The sequence below is a fragment of the Oncorhynchus keta genome, chromosome 19 (assembly GCF_023373465.1).
Source record: "Oncorhynchus keta strain PuntledgeMale-10-30-2019 chromosome 19, Oket_V2, whole genome shotgun sequence".
Classification (NCBI taxonomy): domain Eukaryota; kingdom Metazoa; phylum Chordata; class Actinopteri; order Salmoniformes; family Salmonidae; genus Oncorhynchus; species Oncorhynchus keta.
Genome location: NC_068439.1, coordinates 43719027 through 43743213, shown reverse-complemented (window position 1 = coordinate 43743213; position 24187 = coordinate 43719027). Strand labels below are relative to the sequence as shown.

General features: G+C 43.6%; 1 protein-coding gene and 1 pseudogene across 9 annotated transcripts in view; both read right to left on the bottom strand.

The window, feature by feature from the left end:
- Nucleotides 1-1621: 1621 nt before the first annotated feature.
- LOC118397698 (HCLS1-associated protein X-1-like) lies at nt 1622-4678 on the bottom strand (annotated as a pseudogene).
- Nucleotides 4679-7262: 2584 nt separating this feature from the next.
- Nucleotides 7263-24187, bottom strand: part of ubap2l (ubiquitin associated protein 2-like) — a 50922-nt gene continuing 33997 nt past the window's right edge. For 3 of the 9 annotated variants that reach the window (XM_052470629.1, XM_052470628.1, XM_052470632.1), the window contains 17 exons: nt 21094-21295; nt 20570-20871; nt 20160-20338; nt 19874-19973; nt 19645-19681; nt 19143-19332; nt 18961-19027; nt 18503-18829; nt 18131-18232; nt 17863-17916; nt 17565-17646; nt 17054-17274; nt 16615-16720; nt 11454-11579; nt 9974-10044; nt 9618-9821; nt 7263-9509 (listed from right to left, as the gene is read on the bottom strand). In XM_052470629.1, coding sequence (XP_052326589.1) covers nt 9411-9509; nt 9618-9821; nt 9974-10044; nt 11454-11579; nt 16615-16720; nt 17054-17274; nt 17565-17646; nt 17863-17916; nt 18131-18232; nt 18503-18829; nt 18961-19027; nt 19143-19332; nt 19645-19681; nt 19874-19973; nt 20160-20338; nt 20570-20871; nt 21094-21295 — 2469 coding nt within the window. In that variant the 3' untranslated portion in view covers nt 7263-9410. Of the gene's footprint in view, nt 9510-9617; nt 9822-9973; nt 10045-11453; nt 11580-16614; nt 16721-17053; nt 17275-17564; nt 17647-17862; nt 17917-18130; nt 18233-18501; nt 18830-18960; nt 19028-19142; nt 19333-19644; nt 19682-19873; nt 19974-20159; nt 20339-20569; nt 20872-21093; nt 21296-24187 lie in introns of all 9 variants that reach the window. The other 6 variants (XM_035793599.2, XM_035793600.2, XM_035793595.2 and 3 more) reach the window with 5 other exon arrangements.

Sequence of the window (24187 nt, the reverse complement as noted above, 5' to 3'; positions counted from 1 at the left end):
TGGGTTGATAAATTTGATGTGTGATTTTGTTGTCAGCACATTCAACTATGTAAAGAAAAAAGTATTTAATAAGAATATTTAATTCATTCAGATCTAGGATGTGTTATTTTAGTGTTCCCTTTATTTTTTTGAGCAGTGTATTAGAACAGATGAGGCCAGAGGTAAGCGTTTAGAGCTCAATTATGGTAAGATATCCATGCTCTCTCTATTGCATCTCAAGAAATAAGTATGACATGAAGTACATTTTAAAATCAGAAGCCTTGGACTGTTGCTACACAGGCCATTAACACCACACCTACAGAAGTATCTGGCAATCATGAAGATCACATGAAAGTTAACCCATATTTTAGACTACATGTAGCAATGCCTTAGTTCAGGGCTGGTCAACAATCTTCAAAATTACTTCAGTTTGTCCTCGTGCAGCAGCAAAAAGGTAGGCGTTACACTTGTTTTCTGGACAGACCATTTAATTGTTGTGAGAAGTAGCCTACTTCTTTTGTACTTCATCTTAGTTCATAGAAATGGCATCACAAGCATTATTTTGTGTGTGATTCACACAAAAATCAAAAGCTTCTTAGTGTGATGCTTATTGAGGCAAAAGGGGTACAGAGTTCCTCTTGTGAGTGTGACTTCATCCCAAATGGCACCCTATTCCTTATATAGTGCACAAATTTTGACGAGGGCCCTCAACAGGTTGTTTTTCATATTCAAACAAGCATCACAATTTCATAAAACACTATCACACCTCTATTGTTCAGTCATAAATTCACATTGCAGAATCTGAAAAGGACTTAAAATATATATATATACATTGATAATTTTCTGGTGCCTGATTTAAGCTCTTTCTGCAAACAAACTTGCTATTCACAAAAGGGTTACTTGACTTAAGTTTAGTCCATACCGTTTCCTGCCTAGCTTATCAGTGGTCGATTAAGAATCACACTGCCATGCTATACGTTTTACAATACATAAATACTCAGGGTTTTTGGTGATCAAAGTTGGTTCTAGCCTGAGTGCCAGTCTGTTGCACCATCATGCCAACTCAACGGCATTGGCAAGAGCACAATCAGATCTGGAACTAAGGATCTAAGTTGATCCAGCCTGCCCATAGAGTGAGGCAATATAAACAGGCTTCATTAAATCCTTACCGAATATACAACCAACCCTAAACATTACTTTACTGCCATGTGCCACAATACAGTGAAATAATGTCTAAAAATGATGACCTTCCGAGCTCCAAATCAATAGGTATATCTCCCGCCTCCAAAGAATTTGTGCATGTCCAAAAATGTGTGTTGCCACCTGGGGAAAACATTTGCTTAATATACTGGTAAGTCCGTTGCACAAAGTTTCACATAATATACAGTTCTCCCCCATATTCAGTGATAAATACATGGCTGCCAACTTTGACCTAAACCATGACCATGTACAGTTCTCAGTGTCAGGTTATTTTCACATACAGACCTATGATTAGACACAATTGTATGCAAATTAATACGATTGCAGTCCTAAATATGATCTGCCATAATAAGGCACCTATCCCCTATGTAGTGAATGGCTCTGGTCAAATGTAGTGCACTATATAGGGAATTGGGTGTCATTTGGGACATATATTTGAGTTTCTCCATGTTGATCATCTTGGGGAAAAAAAGGGAGCACTTTATTGTGGACCAAGATACAACTTTCAAAAATAAGTAGACAAACTTCTACTGTCTATCATTTTGAGGTGAACTGTGCCTCAGGCTTCACAACTTCGGAAGAAAGAGCTCGTCTTTGGCTGAGTGGGAGACCGAGCAGGTGGAGCTAGAATCTGATCCAGCCCTCAAGCGGAGACTTGCGAGTCCAGATCTGAGGAGATGGTGTTTGGGAAATGATTATGGAAATCCAACAAAGATCAAGACTATCTACCTTTGTTACAACATCTTTATCAAACTGGAGCGTTGCAAAGTTCGCTATTTGCTAATATGAGGAGTTATATTTGAACCCAACCCTGAAGCACTTACAGGACCTTACGTCTAAATCTAAATAACTTGGCCATTTGACAATTACATGCCCATACCTTCGTACACTTTTGGCCCCTGCTCTTGACCCCTTTGTAACCCTTTTCTCCAAATATCATTGAACCAGAGAAAAGAAAAGAGAATCAAAGGACATGATTACTGAAGAGAAGAGATTGAAGAGAGTATATATGCAAGAATGTACAATGCTGTAATTTGAGAGTGATGACTGGGCAAGACCCCCCTTATACCTTAGAAAAACGTGTCCAGCGATCAAAGGGTGTGTTGGGGGAAACATGGGTCACCAGATGAAGGTCCTGACGGTCCTGAGGGTGGCCCAGTCGGCCCCTTTCAACATGAAGTCCCTCAAGGAGTTCCAACTGGACCCTCCGCCACCTCTCTCCGGCCTGACCTGGGGAGAGGGCACCTCAATACTGGGAACACCTGGCATGAGGGAGAGGTCACAGAGATTAATACAGTGTTACAACATTAAACAGTAATTACAATAATGTTATTAGACCAGTCTATTACAGAGATGATGCTCAGTTGGTTATGGCAATTGGCAAGCATCAGTCAACAACTATGGAATCTGCCTCAGTTAAATACCTAAACCAGTAGTAATGGCATGGCTCATCTATAACCATATATTCTTTTAACCAGGGAATTTAATTCACACTACACATTAGAATCAGCACTGCCCTGTCAATATCAAGTTTGTATTGGTATGTCCGAGGGTTGTGTTGTGTTTTTGCCATCATACAAACACCTTGTCATGCCAAAGAAAAAAGGCCAGTGACCAGGCCAAGGATGGCTGAGTGCTCCTACCCAACTGTCCTGGTCAAAACTGGCCATCGAATCAGCCTAGCGGTGAGAAGAACTCTTACATCTCTTTGAAAAAAATGGCCAAATACCTCAGACTCCTGGATCATCACTCAGTTTGGGCCCAAGCTGAACCCAAACCCCCACTGATCATCAAACGGGTCATGCTGGCCACCACCACCTTAAGAACCATCAAAGTACATTCCATCCTACTTTTCATCTTCATCATGTGTCATGCCATCAAAGAAGTGGTCTCTGAGCAAGATTAGGAGAAGTGAGCAAGGATAAACTATAAGGAGATGTAATGTTGCATCTAAGCAGTTGTGCTTGTACAAGGAAGTAATAGCATTTTGCTTGTTTTGGGTGGACACAGCTACATCACAACCTACACTTTAGCCCCACCTTCTGTTCAAAATCTTCTAGCACGAAATACTTATTTTGTGATAGAAGACAAGCCAATAAAATACTTATCATTAAAATAGCTTACATATAGCTAGTCAGCTCAACGAGTTAGGGCGCTGGTTTAATTAGCTTCAAGACAGATTCTTAACAGGGGTTATGCAGTGCCATTCATGTTATTAGCAATCTACACTGAACAATAATATAAAATGCAACCATTTCAAAGGTTTTACTGAGTTATATAAGAAAATCAGTAAATTGAAAAAAATGATTAGTACTGATCAATGGATTTCACTACTGGAAATACAGATATGCATATGGAAATACAGATATGCACAGCTACCTTAAAAAAAAGTTAAGGGCCTGGATCAGAAAACCAATCAGTATCTGGTGACCACCATTTGCCACATTCAGCACAACACATCTCCTTTGCGTAGAGTTGATCAGGCTGTTGATTGCAGCCTGTGGAATGTTGTCCCACTCCTCTTCAATGGCTATGCGAGGTTTCTGGATATTGGCTGGAACTGGAACACGCTGTCGTGCATGTCGATCCAGAGCATCCTAAATATGCTCAATGGGTGACATGTCTGGTGAGTATGCAGGACATGGAAGAACTGGGACATTTTCAGCTTCCAGAAATTGTGTTCAGATCCTTGTGACATTATCATGCTGATACATGCGATGGCGGTGAATGAATGGCACGACAACGTGCCTCAGAATCTCATCACGGTATCTCTGCATTAAAATTGCCATAGGTCAAATGGAATTGTGTTAGTTGTCCGTATCTTATGCATGCCCAATACCATAACGGCATCATGGGGAATTTGGCCAATATGACGCCACGCGATGCTGTCTGCCATCTGCCCGGTACAGTTGAAACCATGAAGAGCACACTTCTCCAGCTTATTTTCCACCATAATTTGCAAATTAATTCATTAAAAATCCTGCAATGTGATTTTCTGGATTTTTTTCTCTCATTTTGTCTGTCATAGTTGAAGTGTACCTATGATGAAAATTACAGGCCTCTCATCTTTTTAAGTGGGAGAACATGCACAATTTGTGGCTGACTAAATACTTTTTTGCCCCACTGTATATCACCTTCGGCCCTCCAGGTACCATGAAACAGATCAAATACGCTCATTTAAATCAAACGTTAGATGTAAAACTTGGCTACAACCACTAGCATAAAAAAAATAATTTACGCAATGAGGCTGACAACAGATCAGAACGTTTAGCTTAAAAGGTGTTGATAGTTTATTTCTTCACATTATAAGCGCTTGAATAGGCACATGGAAGTAGGCTATAAGCTCGAATGTTCCAAAACGCAACAATTAGCGGGAGAACTCATTGCTCAAGTGATCGCAAATGCAATTATGCGTGTAATTCTGATTATAATGGTGCATTTTAAAAATGGTGAAAATTCTCTTCCCCAAATTTGAAACTCACGTGCTGCGTACACGCATGTTAAAGCTCTACACCCATTGGAGTGTATCAATATGCTTAATTTTAAGCTGTTATTTGGCCACTTTAGTTGCGATAAACCTTATCAAAACATAGTTCTATGGACTAGGCTACATGAGGTGTGCGACTGATTGAATAATGTCGCATTTTTTTTTTTTTACCGTTTGCCTTACTGCACACAAGCTGGGCATCATTCACAAGTGATAGGATAACATTGTCACCCATCCGACTTCGATATAATCTAGTCTTTACATATACGAAACAATGTGTTCTGATGAAGAATGTACCATTTCCATACACCGGTCTTGAAACAAGGGCAGGAGAAAAAAAAAAAATCAATCCACTGCTCAAAATAAAGGGAACACTAAAATAACACATCCTAGATCTGAATGAATGAAATATTCTCATTAAATACTTTTTTCTTTACATAGTTGAATGTGCTGACAAAAATCACACAAAAATGATCAATGGAAATTAAATGTATCAACCCATGGAGGTCTGGATTTGGAGTCACACTCAAAATTAAAGTGGAAAACCACACCACAGGCTGATCCAACTTTAATATAATGTCCTTAAAACAAGTCAAAATGAGGCTCAGTAGTGTGTGGCCTCCACGTGCCTGTATAACATCCCTACAACACCTGGGCATGCTCCTGATGAGGTGGCATATGGTCTCCTGAGGCATCTCCTCCCAGACCTGGACTAAAGCATCCGCCAACTCCTGGACAGTCTGTGGTGCAACATGGCGTTGGTGGATGGAGCGAGACATGTCCCAGATGTGCTCAATTGGATTCAGGTCTGGGGAACGGGCGGGCCAGTCCATAGCATCAATGCCTTCCTCTTGCAGGAACTGCTGACACACTCCAGCCACATGAGGTCTAGCATTGTCTTGCATTCGGAGGAACCCAGGGCCAACCGCACCAGCATATGGTCTCACAAGGGGTCTGAGGATCTCATTTCGGTACCTAATGGCAGTCAGGCTACCTCTGGCGAGCACATGGAGGGCTGTGCGGCCCCCCCAAAGAAATGCCACCCCACACCATGACTGACCCACCGCCAAACCGGTCATGCTGGGGGATGTTGCAGGCAGCAGAACGTTCTCCACGGCGTCTCCAGACTCTGTCACGTGCTCAGTTTGAACCTGCTTTCATCTGTGAAGAGCACAGGGCGCCAGTGGCGAATTTGCCATTCTTGGTGTTCTCCTGCAAATGCCAAACTTCCTGCATGGTGTTGGGCTGTAAAAGCACATCCCTCACCTGTGGACGTCAGGCCCTCATACCACCTTCATGGAGTCTGTTTCTGACCGTTTGAGCAGACATGCACATTTGTGGCCTGCTGGAGGTCATTTTGCAGGGCTCTGGCAGTGCTCCTCCTTGCACAAAGGCGGAGGTAGCGGTCCTGCTGCTGGGTTGTTGCCCTACTACGGCCTCCTCCACATCTCTTGATGTACTGGCCTGTCTCCTGGTAGCGCGTCCATGCTCTGGACACTACGCTGACAGACACAGCAAACCTTGCCACAGCTCACATTGATGTGCCATCCTGGATGAGCTGCACTACCTGAGCCACTTGTGTGGGTTGTAGACTCAGTCTCATGCTACCACTAGAGTGAAAGCACCGCCAGCATCCAAAAGTGACCAAAACATCAGCCAGGAAGCATAGGAACTGAGAAGGTCTGTGGTCACCACCTGCAGAACCACTCCTTTATTGGGGGTGTCTTGCTAATTGCCTATAATTTCCACCTGTTGTCTATTCCATTTGCACAACAGCATGTGAAATGTATTGTCATTACATTGTGTTGTATAAGTGTTCCCTTTATTTTTTTTGAGCAATATATATATATATCTCCATGCACTTAAACAGCGAATGGGGGATGCTTTTCCAGTGCTTCATTTTCATGCCAGCCAGGTAGGCAGGCTATACCCCTGTTGCAAAGAGAAGCAATGTGCTTAATATTAGGAAAGTAGGAAAGCCTATACAAAGCTGATTGCGATCCTCTTTTTAAGAGGCCATCACGGTTCTCACGCAATTGCATAGCCTATAAAAATGTTTCTCAACATGAGCTCGCTCTCATGATTCGATTTTCGATTACATTTGCATTGCTGTTAGAGGGATTAGAGACAACAGTGCCAGACAAATAGCAAGTGTGGTAGGCTACTAATGGCCATCAGCAGCAAGCCAAATTATCGTGACTAAAATGTCACGTGGAATTTGACAACAGTCATGATTCGTGACCGCCGGTGTGGCGGTAATAAGGTCACCATAACAGCCGTAGCACCAAGTATGCACCATGCAGAGTTCTACAGAGAAATGTTTTATTTGATAATGCTGTAACAACCCAGCCCTGCACACCCCCTTGGATGACTACAGAGCAGAGACGTCCAATCCTTTTAATTTAAGGCTGTCCTTGAGGGTTCCCTTCAATTCATGTCTTTTGAACTAAGTACTGTATTCAACCAAATTATACTAAAAATAAACATGAGTTAAAAAGGGAAACTTGCAGAATGACAGCCCCAAGACCAAGGCTGTGTTCAGCTGACTAAATTGAAGACACTACTGTATTTACAAGCCACACAATACAAGCCAAAATGATGAAAATGCATTTTCCTGTTTATTTAATTAATATTTATATATTTTTTACAAAATAAAAAACATGAAACAAAAAAGCTAACCAGTCTGATTTGAGAAGGGGGAAAGCCATTGAACAAACAAGGACTACAGTACTTGTGTGTGTGATATACACTACATGGCCAAAAGTACGTGTGGACACCTGCTCGAACATCTCATTCCAAAATCATGGGCATTCATATGGAGTTGGTCGCACCTTTGCTGCTACAACAGCCTTCACTCTTCTGGGAAGGTTTTCCATTACATTCTAGAACATTGCTAAGGAGACTTATTTCCATTCAGCCACAAGAGCATTAGTGAGGTCGGGCAATTAGGCCTGGCTCGCAGTCGGTATTCCAATTCATCCTAAAGGTGTTCGATGGGGTTGAGGTCAGGGCTCTGTGCAGGCCAGTCAAGTTCTTCCACACCGATCTCAACAAACCATTAATTTCTGTATGGACCTCGCTTTGTGTACAGGGGCATTGTCATGCCGAAACATTAAAGGGCCTTGCCCAAACTGTTGCCACAAAGTTGGAAGCATGTCGTTGTATGCTGGAGCGTTAACATTTCCCTTCACTGGAACTACGGGGCCCGAACCATGAAAAACAGCCCCAGAACATTATTTCTCCGCCAAACTTCATAAATGGCACTATGCATTTGGGCAGGTAGCAGTCGCCTGGCAGCCGCCAAATTTCGATTCGTCCGTCAGACTGCCAGAGAGCAAAGTGTAATTCATCACTCCAGAGAACACGTTTCCACTGCTCTGGAGTCCAATGGTAGCGAGCTTAACACCACTCCAGCCGACACTTGGCATTGCGCATGGTGATCTTAGGCTTGTGTGCGGCTGCTCGAGCATGGAAACCCATTTCATGATGCAGCGACGAACAGTTCTGCTGACGTTGCTTCCAAGGGCAGTTTGAAAACTCCGTAGTGAGTGTGGGAACTGAGGACAGACGACTTTTATGAATTGGAGGACATTATTATTATTATGTTATGAATTGACTTGTTGGAAAGGTGACATCCTACGACGGTGCCACTTACGACGGTGCCACTTTGAAAGTCAATGAGCTCTTCAGTACAGGCCATTCTACGGTCAATGTTTATGGAGTGATGGCTGTGGGCTCAATTTTATACACCTGAAATAGCTAAAATAGACTAATATGAATAGGTGTCCACATACTTTTATCCATGTAGTGTATAGGTACACACACACTCATCCATCCATTTAAAAAACACACAGTACAAAAAGAAAATCACTGACAAAAAAAGTAACATTTTGTCCATCAGTAATCATTGCTGCAGGTTTCCTAATAATATATTGGTGGGGGACAGGTGGTGGAGTGAGCGTGTAAGGGATTAGAAAAATAACTCGAACACATAGGTAAGGGTGTGCCCTGGCCTCCCGTACATCAATGTTGTACTGCAGAATCTACAAAATGTTTCTTAAAAATTAAATCACGGGTAAAGCTAATTTGCAACATAAAATAATGGGAAATCAATTCAATTGGTATCAGTTTGAGGGACCACCAGTGTACACACACAATATAGATATCTATATCTAGATTGATCTATATATATATATATATCTATGGTAAAAAATAAACTTCACAACTCCTCTGTCAATTTAGAGAAACCATTAGTGAAACTAAAATGTTGTAAAAACCAAATGGGAAACCAAGGAAAAGTTAATCTGCGTTTGGGTTTAGGGTGGGAACAGTACATTTTGACCAAGTATAAGGGGGTGAGGGGAGAAATAGAAAGCCAGCCTGTCCCCCACCTTCAGATTTGTCTTTGTTCCTCCCATCAGTAAAAACAAAAAAACATTATTTCTTTTAGAAAACAGTCCTATGTTACATATAACAGAGTGGGGGGGGTTGAACACGATACAAAATTCCAAACACTCAATAATCAGCTCTTAACAAACTGTTACTATAACCATTTAACTCCACCCCGCTCTCTTTTTAAGACTGCCCCCATGCTCTCCTCGCCACACTAGTGCTTTCCCTCGGTGTGCTGAGTCAAGAGAATGGGATCACTGTAGGAGAGAGGGGGTTATATGGAGACCATTTGTGGGGAACGACGCCCCTCTCTGTCAGACTTCGGGACAGGGGGCTGGATGATGGGCGGGTGTTAGTTGGCCCCCCAGTTGTAGCTGTTGTATGCAGACTTGTTGATCTGGGTCTTCTGTTGAAGCGAAGCATTCTGGCTGCGCTGTCCAGTGCCACCGCTCTGTTAGAAGGAGAGAAGATTGGTCTGTTCCTTAGGCAGGGTATTCTGTGCCAACCATTTCTCTCCAAGATTGTGTGACACACACTCCGTCACATACACACACAGTACCTGTCCGTCCTGCTGCAGATGGTGGTGCAGGATCTGCGAGTGGGGCTGCTGGTGCGGTGCCAGGATGTGCATGAAGGGGGCTGGAGCATAACCAGCCGCAGCTGGGGGGTTGATGGGACCCCCGCCACCCAGGGCCGAGGGCAGGCTGAAGGAAGCTGCCGGTGTACCAGCGTGGAAACCCTGCTGCTTCTCATAAGACTGCTGCTGAAGGGACCAACACAACAAAGTTGGACGCCAGTCTTTCTAGTCTGCAGATTTTACACTTGTTTTCCTGCATATAGACACTGGTTTTCATAACCTTTCCGTATGTTTCAGAACATAATATTTTATTCTAGTGTTTATAGCATTATTCTCACCTGCTGTGTCTTTGTGTAAACAGACCCTGAAATGTCTGGGACCCCGGTGTTGCTTGATGTCACCGAGACTCCTGCAGAGGAAACAAAGGGGTTTGGACACATTTACTTCATCATGTTCACCAGGTTACAACCCCTGCAGGAGAAGCAAGAAAACCCCTGGGAGTCAGATCCACAGAGTGGTCCAGGATTAAGGCAGCAGTTTCAAATAAATTGTCAAACATGCATCACATTCAAATTAGGTGCAGGGTGAGAAACTCCACACAGAAACATTAAGGCTTGTACATGATTTGCTCCTATACCATTCCTATAGCAATAATGCCTTTTACATGATTTGCTCCCACACCATTATCGATCCTATAGGACTCCTTGTACATGGTTTGATTTCCTCCTACAACTCAGACTGCCCCATTGAAGCATGCGCATTGATTTTGTGACGTTGCCAGGTAACCCATCTCTATCTATACACCTTGGATCAAAACTCAGTACAAGGCTGTATAGGAGCAATTACAGGACTTTCAAGAAGATGGTCACTAGATGCTAATACACAGTATCAGATGCATCAATGTAAGAGAAGGAGAGTGGGGAAAAAAAGGCAGCAGGAGAATGAAAGAATGAGAGTAAAAATAAAAAAAAGACGATGCAAAGAAAGATGTGGCAGTGTATCAGTTCCAGTCAGGCATGGCGATGAGGGTCTGACTATCTGGTGGCAGCTACGTATTGTTCTACTGTCCCACTGCACTCGGAGGTCGGAAGCATCCATTTCAAGGGAAAAGCCAGAGAAGAGGCAAAGACTGAAAACCCGATGCTTCCAGTTTCTTCCAACCTGCTCAGGAGTTTCTTTTACGTCTGCTGTGTAAGGTTAGTCCCCCTGTATCGCCATGGAGACGCAGGACAGGGTCAACAAATGTGCGGCACAGAGAACAGAGACTAAAACCCGAGATTCTAACCTCCGGCGGTCACTCAAAACGACAACTTCCGTTTACCGTTACCTAGCATCAAACTCAGGAAATTCACTTTAACAACATAAAAAAAAAACACATTCCCTTTTATCTACTATAGTTGAGATAAAATATACATAGAGTTTGAGAGAGAGTATCACTTTGTAAACATGATACCGTCACACCCCAGTCTCCTGTCCCCATTTGAGAGCATGGCAGTTCAACAGGCAGGGCTTCCATTTTGTCACTCGTTCACCACCCTTGGTGTGTGTATCCTGTGTCAACCACACAGGACAATGGGCAGAGAGGTACTGCTGACACATACATTTAAGCAAGCACACATTGGTGGAAAGCTGGCAGCAGAGTGTGCATGGACCAGGGCTACTCAACTGTTAAGTGGTAGTATTGGGGCATGGAGGCAGAGGGTGGCGGTTGACTGCATAACGGGCATTTGTGTGGTGCAGACGGTAAGCAGCGATGAGTGAGAGGATGGAGGTGATGACGGCGCGAGGAAGTGAGGGTTGGTGTGTGGCGGCACTCACCGACTCCAGGCCCGCTGACAGAGCTGGCTTGCTTGTTTTGTGCAGAAGCGGCGGCGGCCACGGCAGTGCCGTATCCACCCTTACAGAAATCCCCACTCCCTGAAGCCTGGCCCATATCCTCATAGCCTGAAACAGTCAGACGCAGCCCACAGCGTTAGACACACCAGGCAGGGTTAGGGGGTGTCAGGCGGGGCGGGGTGGAGGCAGGAAGCAGAAGGTGGTGCAGATAGCAGAAGGTGCTGTGTGACCAAGCGGATAGAGGGAGAGAGATAGGATGATGGAAGGATAGAGGTGGAGAGAGGTGAAGTTTTAAGATGACCTCCATGTGGGAGGGGGTGGAAGGTGGAGGGTGTAGCTAGAAGAGCAACTCCAGTTGTTGAATGAGCAGAAGCAAGCAATGACAGGCAAAAGCAACAGAACACCCACCACCCTACTCCCCTGAAATATATGTAGTAGAAGGGCCATCGATACAGTCCACTTTTCAACTCCAAAACTACTAAAATAGAACAAATGAACATACTAACAAAAAAAGTACAAGGGTAAACTATATCCTTCCCTTCCCCATTCAAAAGAATAATGTAAGTTGCAGAATCATACAACTCCCATTTCAGAACAGTGTAAGAAACTTTTGAAGTCTTACAAACGCACACCCTGCAAAAAAAAAAAAAGACAAACCATAAAGAGCCTCGAACTAATAATCAATATTGGTCCCAGATCACTATAGCTGGCCCATACCAGACAGCACTCAGGGTTGGTGTCGGTCGAATGGTTTGATGGTAACGGAGGCAGCAGGCAGTTTGTCTCCAAGAAACAGAAACAACTCCATACCAGCAGGTCAACAGTGACTGTGGCTCAGGGTTTCCGTTATGAAAATGTGGCACCGGACATTTGACCGGGAGCATTTGAAATTTACCAGACATTTGAAATTTACCAGACATTTGAGAAATTCAGATGGCCGCGTATGCATTGGGTGCATAACCTGATTAGGCATCCACCAACAGTGGGGGGGGGGGGATCTTGGAGGTTTCAGGTTTCACAAGGTTGTGATCATGAAAAAGGAAACTATGACATACACTGCTCAAAACAAATAAAGGGAACACTAAAATAATACATCCTAGATCTGAATGAAATATTCTTATTAAATACTTTTCTTTAAATAGTTGAATGTGCCGACAACAAAATCACACATTATCAATGGAAATTAAATTTATCAACCCATGGAAGTCTGGATTTGGAGTCACACTCAAAATTAAAGTGGAAAACCACACTACAGGCTGATCCAACTTTGATATAATGTCCTTAAAACAAGTCAAAATGAGGCTCAGTAGTGTGTGGCCTCCACGTGCCTGAATGACCTCCCTACAACGCCTGGGCATGCTCCTGATGAGGTGGCGGATGGTCTCCTGAGGGATCTCCTCCCAGACCTGGACTAAAGCATCCGCCAACTCCTGGACAGTCTGTGGTGCAAAGTGGCGTTGGTGGATGGAGCGAGACATGATGTCTCAGATGTGCTCAATTGGATTCAGGTCTGGGGAAATTGGCGGGCCAGTTCATAGTATCAATGCTTTCCTCTTGCAGGAACTGCTGACACACTCCAGCCACATGAGGTCTAGCATTGTTTTGCATTAGGAGGAACCCAGGGCCAACTGCACCAGCATATGGTCTAACAAGGGGTCTGAGGATCTCATCTCGGTACCTAATGGCAGTCAGGCAACCTCTGGCGAGCACATGGAGGGCTGTGCGACCCCCCAAAGAAATGCCACCCCACACCAGGACTGACCCGCTGCCAAACCGGTCATGCTGGAGGATGTTGCATGCAGCAGAACGTTCTCCACGGTGTCTCCAGACTGTCAAGGCTGTCACATGTGCTCAATGTGACCCCGCTTTCATCTGTGAAGAGCACAGGGCGCCAGTGGCGAATTTGTCAATCTTTGTGTTCTCTGGCAAATGCCAAACGTCCTGCATGGTGTTGGGCTGTAAGCACAACCCCCACCTGTGGACATCGGGCCCTCATACCACCCTCATGGAGCCTGTTTCTGACTGTTTGAGCAAACACATGCACATTTGTGGCCTGCTGGAGGTCATTTTGCAGGGCTCTGGCAGTGCTCCTCCTTGCACAAAGGCGGAGGTAGCGGTCCTGCTGCTGGGTTGTTGCCCTCCTACGGCCTCCTCCACATCTGATGTACTGGCCTGTCTCCTGGTAGCGCCTCCATGCTCCGGACACTACGCTGACAGACACAGAAAAGCTTCTTGCCACAGCTCACATTGATGTGCCATCCTGGATGAGCTGCACTACCTGAGCCACTTGTGTGGGTTGTAGACGCCGTCTCATGCTACCACTGGAGTGAAAGCACCGCCAGCATTCAAAAGTGACTAAAACATCAGCCAGGAAGCATAGGAACTGAGAAGTGGTCTGTGGTCCCCACCTGCAGAACCACTCCTTTATTGGGGGTGTCTTGCTAATTGCCTATAATTTCCACCTGTTGTCTATTCCATTTGCACAACAGCATGTTTGTCAATCAGTGTTGCTTCCTAAGTGGACAGTTTGATTTCACAGAAGTGTGATTGACTTGAAGTTACATTGTGTTAAGTGTTCCCTTTATTTTTTTGAGCAGTGTATATATATATTATCAGAGACTAAACTGTTTTAAGAAATAAACATGAATGAAATGTATCGGCAGTTTGTTTTTGACCTCATTCTCACTTTCTTGGCTACCGTAGTGTCAGTTGTTCTACTGGAAGCAGTTTATCTAACATGGTTGTAGACTGTTGTTCCAAACAGAGTAGTTGCTCGTTTGTCCTACTCCCCGTGACATACTTATTGCGTTGATAGAGGGGTCATACAGGACAGACAAGCTGAGTTACCTGGACAGAGCCTCTGCAAACAGATAGTTTAACCACCGATGACCACTTCCAGTTGTAAGTATTTTGGGTTTGACGCAGGACTAGACGATCTAATATCTAAGAGGGTAATATTGATAGTGATATAAAATATACACTGCTCTATCATGCACACGCACCCTCACGCTGTTGCGGAAAGATTGATGCATGTTTGATAGTGTTTTGATGCTGTATTGTTTGTCCTTCATGTTCTAATACCTTAAAGTTACCCCTTCGATGTGTTTAAAATATATATATATATATTTACAAAAGTGCTCAAAATGACAAAAGCAAACAGATTATGCCAAATAATCTCAACATAACATTCATGTCAAAGACGCAATGACGCGTGTCCTTACCGCGCACTTTGAACACGTTAGAACAACTGTCCACGTTTACTTTTCCTCAGCCAACGAACAGCAAAATCACTAGCCTATGCATAGGTGCGCGTGAGTTCCAAGGTTGGGGAAGCAAATTTTCACCATAAAAATGCACCTTTAATAAAGCATTCCATGCGTCATCTTATTTACAGATTTATGTAAGATGGCCTACTATTTGTAATGTGATGAGTAGATTGGACAGTCATTATTTCGGCTAATAATATAACTCACTGTTCTCAGAAAAAGACTGCTCAATGAATGCATGGCTGAGCATGTGTTATAGCAGATATGTTCCTTTCTTTGCACAGGAAACACATTTCATGCAATTCTCCTACACTGAGACATTCAAAATATTTTTTTAATACGACAAATTAAAGGATAGCCTACTCTGCTAACACTGGAAAACATAACATTTAGCACAACTTTGACCATATAATTGGCCTACGAGAAGAGAAATAGAATATGACATCCATCTGAACTGGAGGAAATGATTTCCCCCCCAATTTTTTTTTGTTGAACAAGAATGCTCTCCACTGGTGCCATTAAGGTGTTGTTCTCTCAATTAAGTTGAGACTTTTCCCTTAGGTTTATGGACATGCCGCTTATGAGCATATGTCTAACTACTATCCCCATAGTAGTAAAGTGTATATATTCTATTGGTCAGCTTGTCTAGAAAGAAATAGCCCAGACAGACCCTGGGACAATTCGTACAACCAGTAGGCCAAGGCAACATATATTTTCTTTAAAGCAATGAATCTGATGCAACAGATCAGAACTATTAGCTTAAAATGTTGATAAACTATTTCTTAACATTATTAGAGCAGCAATGCACACATGGCAGTAGGCAACGTACAAATGTGCATTTGGTTACCAGACAATGAAAGAAAGTTGAAAACCAGTAGAATATGAGAGAAATAGGCTACTGGTTTCAATGGCATATGGAAGTATTGAAATAAATTGCCTCTACAGAAATGGTTTGATTTTGGATTTGCTACTTTGGAGGTAAAATTTGTAAGTCGCTCTGGATAAGAGCGTCTGCTAAATGACTTAAATGTTAAATGTAAATGTAAAACATACGCAAAATGTTCACATTTCAAACAATTAAGTAGCTATATGTTTTCAAGATGCATACGGCATCCAGCTCAATGCTAAGTGGTTGCCTATGCATTTGAATGGTGAATGAAAAGCGTGTTTCAATTGCCAGTTGAGAAATAAAAATCTTAAATCGTGGACCAAAAACTATTTTTCACACACTATTGCATTTAGAATTGTTGCGCACTGAGTGGGCTTATAAAAGAGCTGCCTGACAGATTTTACGCCCAAAGGCTCTGTACGCATGTGATACATAATGAATATACACTGACATGCCAATTTAATTCCACATACTTATGCAAATTAACACAGACCGAAAAGCATGACCGGTCAAATTTCCATCAACTGACATTTCCATCAATGAATAGGCAAAAAAAAAAAACGTTACTTCAGTGGGATTTTTCTTCTCCCGAACAATTGGGCGGCGCTAATTTTATTCATCAGCTTCTCCATTTTTTAACAGCCTAAAGCCGGCTATTACTGGCTAACGGAAACCCTGCTGTGGCTATGCATGCTTGATTAGAAAGGTTGGAGTTCATGCCGTTTCATCCACTAGCCATGTTGAAGAACATTTGATGTTGACCGGTAATGTGGGCAATGTCAGCCTTAGCAGGCTTAGGCACAGGCAAGTGTTGCATCAAACCCAACAAACCTTTGAATGTGAGAGGCCTACTAAATATAAAAGTGAAAGCACACATTGTCAACTAAACTGACTTTCAGTTGCATGTAGTGTAGATAGCCATTATATCAGCATGTACAGTGTACTGAATGACCCCTGAACAGATGCCGTTACACAGGGTGAGTCTTACCAGTGTTGTAACCATGGGTACCGTAGCCGCTGGCCTGCTGGAAGGCAGTTGCCGAGGCATTGACTCCAACGTTCACACCGTGCTGCTTCGACGAGGTAGGAGCCACCTAGAAACCAACACAGGTTAGAGGTGAAACTAATATAATTCTTTAACTAACATATGTAAAAAATAAAATGTAAAAGTGCTTTTTCAGGGGCGTCACACTAACACATGCCATTTAAAATTCCTTTTACAGCATACTGGATTCTCAATTAAAGCGAGAAACTGTTTACAGTACATTTGTGTCCCGATTAGAAATTAGGACAGTTCACAATTCATATTAACAAAATGCATTTGTACATGTATCAGGAGAACATGCTCTCGTTGACTTATAAACTCCATAATATATATTTTTTTAAACATCCAAAACAACATCCAGACAAATCATGTGAAGCCTCACCGGGAACATAGCGGGGCCATACTGGAAGGTGTTGGGCAGGCCTGGCACGCCAGTGTAATAGGGCAGGCTGGTGTAGCTGTAGCCTGGGGGCAGCGCTGGGTTGAGGAAAGGCTGCTGCGTGGTGTGGTGCGCCTGGCTCTGGTTCTGCTGCGTCTGCTGGGCCAAAGTGGTGGCCGGCGCCGGGGACGACGCATCACCTCGACCAAACTTTGATAAGTCACCTGCCCGGGGGTGAGTTAAAGGGGATGAGGGAGAGATGAGTGAGAAAAAGTGACAACTTCCATTGTGTTCAAGCAATGGGCAGGTGAGTCATTGAGATCAGTTAGTCACGGCGATTAAGGGGAGACTATCTGGTGCCAGCTGCACACTGTTCTAGCACCACTGCCCCCCTGATGCGTGTTTGTTCCCAACACCAAACCACTCCCATCACTGTGTTGGCACTCTGTACATAGACCGTAGAATAGGAAAGTAGAGTCAGACAACTGAGACTGAGGTTAGAACGTTGCTTTACCAGAGTAAGGGTTGTTGCTCAGGCTGCCATCTCTGCCAGTCAGTGCTGTGCTGGGGGTGGCAAACGGGATGCTGTAGTAATCCTGAGACGACAGAAGAGGCTCAGTTTTGACTTGTACGAAAGGATTATGAGACTATATATACCCAATTGCATCACATCGCAAAGTTCCTGGAAACAAATGAGTTCCAAGAACAGTTGTTCACATCTTTAAATAACCAGCGGTTGCTAGAGTTACTAGCAAAGTCATATTTGGCCAGTCCACACATGGATGGGTTATATCCAGATAGCTTAGACTCACCAATGGTATTCTTGTCTGGAGCATCTGTAGGTCATCATAGCCATACACCTGAGGCTGAGAAACAAGACAAAGGGGGGGTTACTTTGGGAATTTCCCTCCAATTGCAGTATACGAAGCACTAAATATGACCTTTTAGAAAGTGTAAAAAAAACAGAACATAGAATGACGATATGCGCAGATATAAGCAGTCAGTCACACTTCGATAGACCTCATGATTTCCATGACCTAAAGACAGGTTTAGATGACAGAGACCGTGAGGAGTACTTACAGGGTAAGCATGCAGTAGTCCGGGGGCCATTATGTATGGGTTGGGAAGCAGAGGGGGCACTCCAGGAGGCAGGTTAGGAGGTGCTTTCCCTGTAAAGAGACCAGCAAAAACAAGACAAAAAACATGTGAAATAATAGGATGGAAATAGTATTAGAAAAAAACAAAAAAAACATACAACATACTTCAAGTTAACACACCCCATCACAACTCAAATCTAAACCAGACCCCATTTACGTCCCAAATGGCAACCTATTCCCTATATAGTGCACTACATTAGAACAGGGCCCATAGGGCTCCAGTCAAAAGTAGTGCACGATATAGGAAACAGTGCCATTTGTGACGCACACCTTTACCAACAATCCATGTCTAACCTGAGGAGACTGCAGAGCTGCGTGATGAGGCGGAGGAAGCGATAGCCTGGGCTGGTGCTCCTGTGGACATGGCTGCGGAGGCAACGGCTGGAGGTCCCATGGAGGCTACTGTGTGGAGGCCCATGGCCGCTAGGTTGCTCACAGGGGCCAAGCCCGAGGGGGCTGACTGAGACACTATGTTCACTGAAGAGGGCTGAGGGGCCCCCATGGAGACCTGCTGAGCTGCTGCAACCACCGACGAGGAAGAGAGGACAGAGGAAGAGGGGACCGCCGAGACAGAGGAAGTGAAGGAGGAAGAGTGCAAGCTAGAGTCCTCTATGCTCTGGTGCTGTAAGGATGGATGAATGTAGAGAAGAGGAAATGGTTATGATAAACATGATTAAATACCCACTAGGTTAGATTAAGAAGTATTTGACGCATCCATCACAGGAAATGCAATCTCTTCTCTCACACACTCACCATTAGACTGGTGTTGGATGTGCGGACTTGGGATGGCGCGAGACTTTTCTGCTGTGTAGAAAGGGAACTGAAAGAACAAACGATCCTCCATCAATTTAGTTGAATAAAGAACCATTATCCACTGGCACTCCTACAATCCAAACTCTTCAAATTACTCAAGCCCTTCAAGAGTGGCATCTTACTTGCTGTGCTGAGGCATGGTATTCGGGGGCAGCTCTTCATTGTGCCCCAGAGCGCTGTGCGACAACTGATTGGATGTGGTCAACAAGGACACGGGCCCTGAGCAATTGTCTGTCAATGTAGCCATGGAGACTGACGCAGGCGTGGCCGAATCAGAGGCCGACTTCACAGACACTGCAGAGCCTGCTGCAGCTGGACAGAAACAGGAAGTACAGAGAGGGAGAGAAAGAGTCTGGGATTAGTGTCAACCCAGATAGACGACAGCTCTAGAACACACTGTCTAATAGGGCAGATTGGCATTCCAAACAGTTTTAACTTTTAGGGACACTGGGCGAATAGCTGTAAAATACTAATAGAGGACCACAAAATAACAGGCATGGTTCCTGAGTACTTAACCTACATCCAGGAAATGCATTACGATGCATGTTAGCAGATTACCACTCATAAACACCACATATTAGACTTCCTTCACTGCAAACCCTCACCGCTACCAAAATCACTCACCTTCCACAGAATGCGTCTGTATTGAATTGAATCCATTCTGAAAAAACAAATTCAGGTGGGCTTGTTAGGGTACAGAAATTTAGGAGAGTCGTTTCCATAGCAACAGGCTACTCAATAACAGAGGGAGCCAATCAAAGAAAAGTGAGAAAAAAAATCTAAGAATCAAAGCAATATGAATAGAGGAATTAATCTCAAGGAGGCAGAGCAATAGGAATGTAGGGAGGCTCACCTCTTTCTGCGGGGAGGAGTCAGGGGTGGGGAAGCGCCGGGCCTGGGGAGCCCTCTGGTCGTACATGTCAATCTGACTGGGGTTGGAGGGAATCGCCTCACTGGAGGACAAGAAGCAGAGAGATTAGATAAAGCCATGGGTTACTTTGAGAAAAGAGAAGGGGTCCAGCATCAAAGTGGGCCCACTTTGACGCTGGTGCCCCACACATGCGTGTGTGGTGTTATAGCGGTATACAACTCATATCGTACACCAATTTTGCAGTGTCTGGTATGACCGGTGTGCTCACCAGCTGGGGCTTGTGTAGAGGCTGTTTTGAACCTGGCTTCCTGGTGTGGTGGTGGTGGTGGTGTTGGCGCTGTCGTACTCCTGGAGCACAGGTTCAGAGCCAAACTGCAGTGCTCCAAACTGCAGATTCAGCCCAGAGATGTCTGCCGAGCCAGGCATCTCCACCGCCATCGCTGGGATCTGGAATAAAATATAATAAAGATATGGTTGACGTCTGGGAAAGCAAGGTAATTATTTATGAAAAGGTAAGCAGAGGTAGGGAGGGAAACAATGGTTAGGCTAACAGTAAAGTGAATGTGTGCACACCGTTGGCTGTGAGTGAGCAACTGTTACCTATCGAAAATAATTAGAAATTAGGCGCAGCATGACCAGCCATTTTACATTGTCCTTATATCAGTGTTGAGCTGTTACCTTGGTGGTGATGGAGGTCCTCTTCTTCTGTTGCTTGAGCTTGTGCTGCTGCAGTGGCAGAGGGCTGGAACCCTGAGCATCCGATGAGTCAGGGGACACCTGGTGCCCCAAGGGGGGCACCACCATCTTGGGGAGGACAGACACAGGGGGCGCCATGTGGGACGAGGGGCTGCTCTGTGAGGGCAGGGAGGAGGAAACTGAGGAAGGGGGGAGGAAAGCATCCAACACGGAGGTGGTGGGCTGGTAGGGATGGCGCTTGGTGAAGGGGCTGTGGACCGGAGGCTCTGGCTGGGCCTTGATGTCTGGGGGGAGAGAAGGATGGGAGAAAGGAATATAGGGGCGGCACCTGACCGCTATAAAACATCCAATTCTGAACCATGCATAGGGCATTTAAGATGTCTTCTCTTCATAACCAGTCATGTAGGCATTTTTCAAAATCTCTGTAAACCCAAGTTAGTCTAGCCACTATGTACACCACCTGCTTTACTTAACCATACCAATTGTCCCTATATATCTCCTCTTACCATAGTGGCCCAGCTCTGCGGAGTTGGTGTCCCAAGAAGAGGGGGTGGGGTTGGGCTGTCCTGTCTGGGACTGCTGGGCAGCCAGCTGGGCCAAGGCTTGTGCAGTCTTAAATTGCTCCAAGAACTGGGAGCCGCTGGTCGTCCCTGTGCTGCCTCCTTTAGGGTCCCCCACCTCCCCAAAGCCCTTCCGCAGCATGTTCACCTGCAATGGGAAAAAAAGAGGAACTGAAGTCCTGCAAGTTTCAGGAATGAGCGTCGAACAGAATATAACAGCTGTGCTGGTTTATTGCTAGAACTAGTGTTGTCACGATACCAACATTTTACTAACGAGGACATGCAAACATTCGTAAGGTTGTGGCAGTGATGGTGGACTGAAGATGGCGGTGTAAAATGAGTTATGCAAAATCACAATATTCATTATCTCTAAAACGGACTAAATAGTAGCACTACACCGATTTATTTAATTGTGGGCAATAACATTCAAGCTGAATAATAACACCAAAAAACAAGGCCAGAGAAGTTAATTGATAAATATTACAAACACAGTCAAGGACAAAACATGTCGGAAAGGAACCAGGACAAAAAATAAAAATGGAGAACCAAACTCCAAGACAATGCTACAATATTCCTCGACAGACAGATGATTTATGCTTTTCGCCACCTGGTACGCCAAGAGGAGAAACCGTTCTGCTAAAAATCAGTGAATGATAAATTGGGTGTACTTGAAGGGGAGACTCAAAATGAGTGACGAAAAAGCTGTGACCATGGATAAAGAAACAAGCTAAAAGATAATACTGTTGAAATGGATGTTAAAGAACATGTTTCTGAGAGAAGCCTTACTTGGAATACAGACTGTCGGATATTATTTCATCCTAATCAGACAGTTTTTTTTGCATGGGACGATACATTGGAGATAATATAAGACGAGTATGGGAAACAATAGAACACAGATAATTCTGGGAAACCAGGCCTGGTATTCATAGCTAACTTTGAAAAGTATGACAGGAACTTATATATAAATGCCTGGAATACTTCAATTTTGGAGAACCTCTGTTACAATGGGTTAAAGTTATGGTAAATTAATTGCAACTTCTCAGAAAGCATTAAAACAATTGTTTTCCACAATCAGCATGTCTATTTATAATGGCCTTCAAAACATTAGCTGTTCAAATAAGATCCAACAATAATATCAAAGGTCTAGAAATCTAGGGCTTAAAAACAAGGTGTTAACAATTCATGATTGTAGATTTAAAAGAAAATATGAACAATTTGGATCGCTCCACAGCCTCTATACATTTTCTAACCTCTGGATTACAATCAAATTATGATAAATATTACATATTGATCACTAATAACTTTTACATTACCATGTAGTTTACCAATAAAATGGTCAGACGGTTAAGTGACAAACTCGCTATTCACATCCCGAAAGAAAGAAATTCTCACAACAATAAAACATTATAGAAAGTTACTTTTGCTAAGATCTTGCTACCGTGGAAAGGAAAATAGCTGTCAATTAGTGGAATTGTTTTTCCCTCTTTAGTCATATCCCAGTTTACGCATTTGCTAATGGCCTTGCCTACACCTATAAACTTGTTTTTTAATAGGTTATATGAGCAAAAAAGTCCATTTTATTTAGAATTGTAAGCCAGACAATTTAAAAACAGGCTTATTTATATGATGAATATGAATTCAGAGAGCAGAGATTAAAAAAAAAAAGAGCATTATACTCTTACTACAGGCTTAGGTCATATGGAAGTTATACTTAAATCCAAACTGGTTCTAGCAGAAAAGAATGTCTCACCCCATGTTCAAGAATGGCCTTCACCCCCCCCCCCCAATTTATTTAGATTGCAACCTCTCACTTTCAGTTATTTGAAAATGAAATATCCCAAATATCACTATTTTTTAAAACAAGCCATAGAAAGTTGGTTACAATAAATTTAATCCACCAGAAAAGACAGAACAATTATGGTTAAACACAAATATACAAAATAACAAACTTAAGATTTCCTTTATTTTAAATAATCTATGTAAATAATATCATAAATTGGACTTGCGGAGTTGTCACACATATGCAGCTAACAAAAATATATGGAAATGTCTGCTTTACTCAAGATTACAACCAACTAATTGCAGCACTACCAAAATGTGGAAGAGGCAAGTGGAAGTGGGAGAAAGTAAAAGGAATAGAAAGGTTCAGAACTTTTGTGAAACATCAGTTGAAAAATAAAATGGCAAATAGAATTAAAACTGGACGGCGTTCTGAGCAAGATGGGAGGGGTTGAGCAGAGCTGAAGGATGGGATTAAAAACAAACACAATATAACTATTGTAAAATGTACTGTGTCTGTAAAATTTCCAAAAACTGGCTTCTACTTCCAGCTTATAAACTCAGCAAAAAGAAATGTCCCCTTTTCAGGACCCTGTCTTTCAAAGATAATTCGTAAAAATCTGAATAACACTGTTTCCCAAGCTTGTTCAATGAACCATAAACAATTAATGAATATGCACCTGTGGAACTGCCGTTAAGACACTAACAGCTTACAGATGGTAGGCAATTAAGGTCACAGTTATGAAAACTTAGGACACCAGAGGCCTTTCTACTGACTCTGAAAAACACCAAAGGAAAGATGCCCAGGGTCCCTGCTCATCTGCGTGAATGTGCTTAAGGCATGCTGCAAGGAGGCATGAGAACTGCAAATGTGGCCACGGCAATAAATTGTAATGTCCGTACTGTGAGACGCCTAAGACAGCGCTACAGGGAGACAGGACAGACAGCTGATCGTCCTCGCAGAGGCAGACCACGTGTAACAACATCTGCACAGGAGCAGTACAACCAAACATCACACCTGCGGGACAGGTACAGGATGGCATTAACAGCCCGAGTTACACCAGGAATGCACAATCCCTCAATCAGTGCTCAGACTGTCCACAATAGGCAATATAATCACCGGCAATAACATTGCCTATGGGCACAAACCCACCGTCACTGGACCAGACTGGACTGGCAAAAGTGCTCTTCACTGACAAGTCACGGTTCTGTCTCACCCGAGGTGATGGTTGGATTCGCGTTTATCGTCGAAGGAGTGAGC